Source organism: Rhineura floridana, chromosome 8, assembly GCF_030035675.1.
Source record: "Rhineura floridana isolate rRhiFlo1 chromosome 8, rRhiFlo1.hap2, whole genome shotgun sequence".
NCBI classification, from domain to species: Eukaryota; Metazoa; Chordata; class Lepidosauria; order Squamata; family Rhineuridae; genus Rhineura; species Rhineura floridana.
Window position 1 is genome coordinate 125,163,033 of NC_084487.1, and position 6,000 is coordinate 125,169,032.

General features: G+C 43.7%; 1 protein-coding gene across 1 annotated transcript in view; it reads left to right on the forward strand.

Moving 5' to 3' along the window:
* Positions 1–5,685, forward strand: part of SAMM50 (SAMM50 sorting and assembly machinery component) — a 30,250-nt gene extending 24,565 nt beyond the window's left edge. Inside the window, exons 13-15 of the mRNA XM_061582363.1 lie at positions 3,730–3,876; positions 4,138–4,279; positions 5,493–5,685. Of these exons, the coding sequence (XP_061438347.1) occupies positions 3,730–3,876; positions 4,138–4,279; positions 5,493–5,538 (335 nt within the window). The 3' untranslated portion in view covers positions 5,539–5,685. The remainder of the gene's footprint in view (positions 1–3,729; positions 3,877–4,137; positions 4,280–5,492) is intronic.
* Positions 5,686–6,000: the final 315 nt, after the last annotated feature.

A 6,000-nucleotide genomic window follows, 5' to 3' on the forward strand; every position in this document is an offset into this window, starting at 1 on the left:
CTGAGTCTGAAGTCTCCTTTTGGCACATATCTAGCAGTTTTAAACCACAACAACCCATCCCTCCAGTGGAAACTTACTTCTGAGTCCATGCTCTGCTCCATTTCCTGGATGTAATGTCGTATGTCTGGATCCCCCTGCTGGGCCCCCTTGAGCTCTTCTTCCCAGGACGGCTGACAGGCTCCTAACGTGAGTTTTTCTGGTGGGATGATGTGTTGGGGGGGGGTTGTCAGCCTCTTCGTCTTTGTATTGGGGTTGTCTGGATAGGACATCCACCCTCTGATTTTCTGTATGGGAGTGGTACTTTATTTTGAAGTTAAACCTGGCGAAAAACTGCGACCAGCCTATCTGTCTCTGGTTCAATTTCCGAGCGGTCTGCAGGCTCTCAAGGTTCTTGTGGTCAGATCGTACTTCTATCTGATGTTGAGCCCCCTCTAAATATTGCCTCCAGTGTTCAAATGCGTCTTTGATAGCTAAAAGTTCCTTTTCCCACACAGTGTAGTTTTTCTCAGCCTCCTTGAGCTTTCGAGAGTAGTATGCACACGGGTGCAGTTCCTTCCCACCCCTGTCAGGCTGCAAGAGAACCCCCCCCGATCGCCCGGTCCGAGGCGTCAGCTTCCACCACGAAAGGCCGGGTCGGGTCAGCAAAGCGTAGGATAGGTTCAGAGGCGAACTTCTCTTTCAGGTCTTCAAACGCTCTTGTTGCCTGATATGTCCATTGAAACTTCCCTTTTCCCCTTAAACAGTCTGTGAGGGGGGCGGTTAGTTTGGAGAAGCCCGGGATGAATTTCCTGTAGAAGTTGGCGAAGCCCAAGAAACGTTGCACGTCTTTCTTGGTGGTCGGTTGTCCCCAATCCAACACACAGCTCACCTTTCCGGGATCCATCTCCACTCCCCCTGCTGAAATTCGGTATCCAAGGAAGTCCAGGGAAGACAGGTCGAAGCCACACTTTTCCAGCTTGGCATATAGGTGATTCTCTCTCAGCCTTCCCAGCACAGTTCTCACGTGTTGGTCATGCTCCGACTGGCTCCTTGAAAATAACAGGATATCATCCAGATAACAAACCACGTACTGGTCCAAGAGGTCTCTAAACACTTCGTTCATGAACTTCTGGAAAATTCCTGGACTGTTATTTAACCCAAACGGCATGACCAGGTACTCAAATTGACCATAAGGGGTGTTGAAACTCATCTTCCATTCATGTCCCTCCTTCATTCGGACCAAATTATATGCCCCCCTCAGATCTAACTTTGTGAAAATTGAGGCAGACCGTAGTCGATCTAATAACTCTGGAATCAGGGGCAGGGGGTAGCTGTTCGGGATGGTAATTTGGTTGAGGGCGCGATAATCATTGCAGGGTCGTAACTCACCCCCCTTCTTTTTCACGAAGAGTAGAGGGGCTCCTGCAGGCGACTGTGAGGGACGAATAAATCCTCGCTTCAAGTTCTTTTCCAAAAATTCTTTCAGAGCTACTCTCTCTTGTTCTGTGAGGGAGTAGATTTTGCCTGCTGGAATGCTCGCTCCTGGCACCAAATCGATAGCGCAGTCATACGGCCGGTGGGGGGGTAAAGCCTCAGCTTCAGTTTCACTGAACACATCCTCAAAGTCCAGGTATTTCGAGGGGAGGGTCACCTCCTTGACCTCCTGCACCACTCCTGCTAGGGCTTTTATTGCTTTCCCTGGCTGACAATTTTCGTGGCAATACTGGGACGTAAACCACATGACTGCTTCTCTCCAGGCTATTTTTGGGTCATGCTTTATCAACCATGGCATTCCCAGAATCACCTCAAAGTTAGACAGATCCGACACACACAAGGAAATGAACTCTTCGTGCCCCGGGATCTCTAGCTTCAAATCCTCAGTGGCTCTAGTGACCCCCCCGGACTTTAATGGTCTGCCATCTATCGTCTCCACTGATAAGGGAGCATCTAGTTTCCGATACGGGATATGATGGCGTTTGACTAGGGCGGTATCGATGAAGTTTGTAGAGGCTCCACTGTCGATCAACGCTGTTGAGTTGAACTGCGCTCCTGTGGAAGTTGTAATCCTAATGGGTAATACTAGAACTCCTTTTAGGGGGGGATGGGTTAACGGAGGCCCTTTGCATAGCGCTGCCCCCAGTCCTCCGGCCTGCACTAGGACTGGGTGCTTCCATTTCCCGACGGCCCTGTTCGGTCTCCCTTCAGCTCACAGCCCCTGGCTAGGTGGCCTGGCTTGGAACAAATAAAGCAGAGACGTTCTCTGCGACGTCTCTCTCTTTCTTCCTCCGACAGCTTCATCCGTGTCCCTCCCGAGCCGTCCCCCGCGTTGCCTGATGGTAGGAAGTGGGGGGGTTGGCCCAACACGTCGGGCGATTTCTCTCTACCCTCTGCAGCTGAACGACCTTGGTCCTCCTCCTCCCCCCTGTCTGTAACGGTAGCACATTCCTGGAGGGGGGAGTGCGTGAGAAACGAGTCTGGTGTCTGTTCAAGATCTTCCCCCTCCTCTTCAGACACCTCAGTCCAGCCGCCCCCCTCTCCTAGCTCACTCTCAGAACCATCAGAACCATACCTCCTGACAGTCCCTCAAGGACAGTAAAAGGGAACTACATCTTAGAAAAATAGACTGTCTTCTGTCTACCATGTTTAAACATGTACACTTGGCCATCTCTACAATCTTCCAAACATACCAGAACCATTCTATAAAAGTGAAGGATAACATTACTGTTCCAGTTTCTGGCAACTAAAATCCTAGCAGCAATTGGATTCAAACTATCTGTATAGGAGCATATCAAATCCTTTTAAAGAGAGTCCAGAGTAACATGGACAATAGTAACACCAGTGCCAAAGTAACACTTACACGTTATTAAAGACTGGTGAAGGGAATTTGTGTTAAAGAGAGGAAGGGACAAGTGGAAGTGATGTTATGTCTGTATTGGCCCAATATGTAAGGTGTTAGGAAATGTGCATGTACTATATCAAAGGTAAGAGGACAGCCTGTCTTCTCAGTGCATCTGCCTTGCAGCTAAGAAACGTACAAGGGCCAGACATATTGCATGCATGTGTGTATATATATTCTGTGTATATATATATGTGAAACAAAATTGTACTCTATGACTGTTTTTTTTTAATTAATCACTCCTTTTATCACCAAAATAAGTTGCACTTACTCTTTTTTAATCATTTCCTATTTTTGGCAATGAATACAATGAAAACAAGTTTTATATCATGTAAACTAAGAGCGAACATAATCCTCTGAGTGCTGGAATTTAGGTAGCCAAAACAGCACCATCTACACACAAGAGTAGTGTATCGGCAGGCTTCAGGGAGCCCCAAGGTTTGTGGAAGAAAAGCCCTTGGGGGCTTGAGTCCCCCAAATAGCCAAATGAGGACTGAGCGTGTTTAGTGGGCACAGAATATTGATTATTTTTTTGGGAGGGGGTCAGAAAATCAAGGGAAGTGGGAGTGGAATGGAGTGTTTGAAATTCTGATCCGAAGCACTCTACACTGCAACACTTTGGTACAGGTCCCACTTGTTAGCAATTAATCACAGAACCAATTTCAGAACTGTTGGCTGTAACCAGAGTGCTTATTGGGCATTGACTGAAATAGTTAATTGCCTGAATGGACAATTATGGAATAAGAGTTTAATTAGTCTAAAGAGACCGAGGAAGCATTTTTCTGAATTTTATTTTAAAGTGTCCTTCAGATATCTGGATGTAGGGAATATTTTATGTTACATTCCTATTGTAGGTGATTACCTGGGAGGTGAAGCTTATTGGGCTGGAGGTCTACATATGTACACCCCTCTCCCTTTCCGGCCTGGTCGAGGTGGTTTTGGAGATCTCTTTCGAACACACTTCTTTCTCAATGCTGGCAACCTCTGCAACCTTAATTATGGTAAGAATCAAATACATCAGAGAGAGAGAGAGAGAGAGTGAGTGTGTGTGTGTGTGTGTGTTAAGGCATTTATATTGATCCTGCAAAATACTGGTTTCTCCTGGAAATGGTGTATTCTGTACCTGGTGGGACTGAATTATGTTTTTCAAACTTGAGTCTCTTTAAATACTTGATTGCCTTATAGTGGAAGAAAGCTTGGACTACTGCCATGAAAATGTTTAGTTATATTCCCATTCTTATTGGCTTTGTCTCCATTCTCAGGTGAAGGTCCTAAGGCTCATCTTCGTAAACTAGCAGAATGTATCCGATGGTCTTATGGTGCTGGAGTAGTTCTCCGACTTGGAAATATTGCTCGGTTAGAACTCAACTACTGTATCCCTATGGGAGTACAAAGTGGAGACAGGTTTGTTAAATTATTCCACATTTCTAAATAACTTTCTACCTAAAAATACTTATCTTAAAAAATCATTAATGAATACTCAAGGTATTTTACACCTTCAAAACATAGTAAAATCCAATATATACCCCTTCCCAAATTCATTAAGAACAAAAAAGTTCTATATCCTAAATTATTCAAGGTCCAGTCAGGTACAAAACTATAAGGTGAAAAAACTAAAATGCTGAAAAGACCTACTGATTCTCCCTCCCCACCCATTATCTAAAACTATACAGATTTGTTGCCTAGTGGTTTCCCAGGAAAGAGAATGATAGTAGTATTGTCACAGAAAGAGTCCTTACTTATACTTTCTGCAGAAGCAGGACTCAGAGGATGACTGTTACCTATTTTAAAGAGGGTACATAGGCTGATACAGGGAAAACATAGCTATTCAGGGCTTTATATAGGTGGGTTATATACAGCATTTTGAATCATGCACAGAAACTAATAGCCAGTACAGCTGAGTTTGAATTGGTGTGGTCTTTTCCCTGTATGCTGCCCTAACTTGGTTGTATGCTAGTTGTAGCATTCAGGGACAGTCCCACAGAGCACACTGAAGTAATTGATTCATAAAAGAATCAAAGCATGAAATAGTTTCATGTTCCTTTTTCTCTGGGAAGGGGTGCAGTTGTTGTATGAGATGCAACTGATGGTAAACACTCTTGGTCACATCTGCCTCCTGGGAATCTAGGAGAATTTCTAGAGTGAAAACCTGTTCTTCTCAGGAAGTGTATGTTTCACATCAAGGATGCACAATTTAATCTCTAGAGTGCATCATCAACTGTATTTAATGAGGATTCACCTTCCAATTTTAAGCAGTTTCAGAATCATAAATACTGATGTTAATTAGGTGAAAATGAAGAATGCAATCTGGTGTCAGCATATTTTAGTAGGCTTCTAACTAATTTTCAAGCTTAATGAAGAAGAAAATTATAGCATACTCATATCCTTGTGTGTTTAGCTATAAATTCCATGGTGCTCAATGAAGCATACTCCCAGGTAAGTGTGCATAGTATTGCAGAATGTAATCTTTAACTAGCTACCTAAAACTAAGCAAAGTATTAAGCTGAAAGGTATGTTAAGGGTCAACAAAATGTACAGTGTGTTCTCAAATTAAAATAGCAATAAAAATGCTTATTGCATTATATACCACACTAATTTATCTCCTTTGTTTTTCCAGAATATGTGATGGAGTTCAGTTTGGAGCTGGAATAAGATTCTTGTAATGCTGGAGTCATTTCACTGTAGCACTGGGCCAAAAGGAGGTCTTGAATTCAAGAGTGGCAAAGAGACGTCCCAGAGGTTTTACTGAAGTATAATTACGTATGAGAGATTTACTTCAATAAAGAAAATTGCAAAAAAGTTCAATAATTTATAGTGTTGCATTCTTGATTTTATGAAAGGTGTGATTTTTTTAAAACAACAACAACCCAGAACTTGGAAAAAACAACCTGTGACTCAGTTTGAGTTGAAGAGGAAGACATGAAGAGAACTTGGGTTTGGTATAGCTGAAGGTTGTATGGGGATAGGCCAGGTAACTTGCCCTTCAAGAAGAGTCAGTGAATCCCACATGGAGTCAAAAAGTCTGCTGCTTACTGAAGGTGGAGGGCCAGTGACACATGGCTTGAATGACTGGATGTTCCTTGAGATCAGCATCAATGTGCCATTTTGAAGAACAGCAAGAGGGA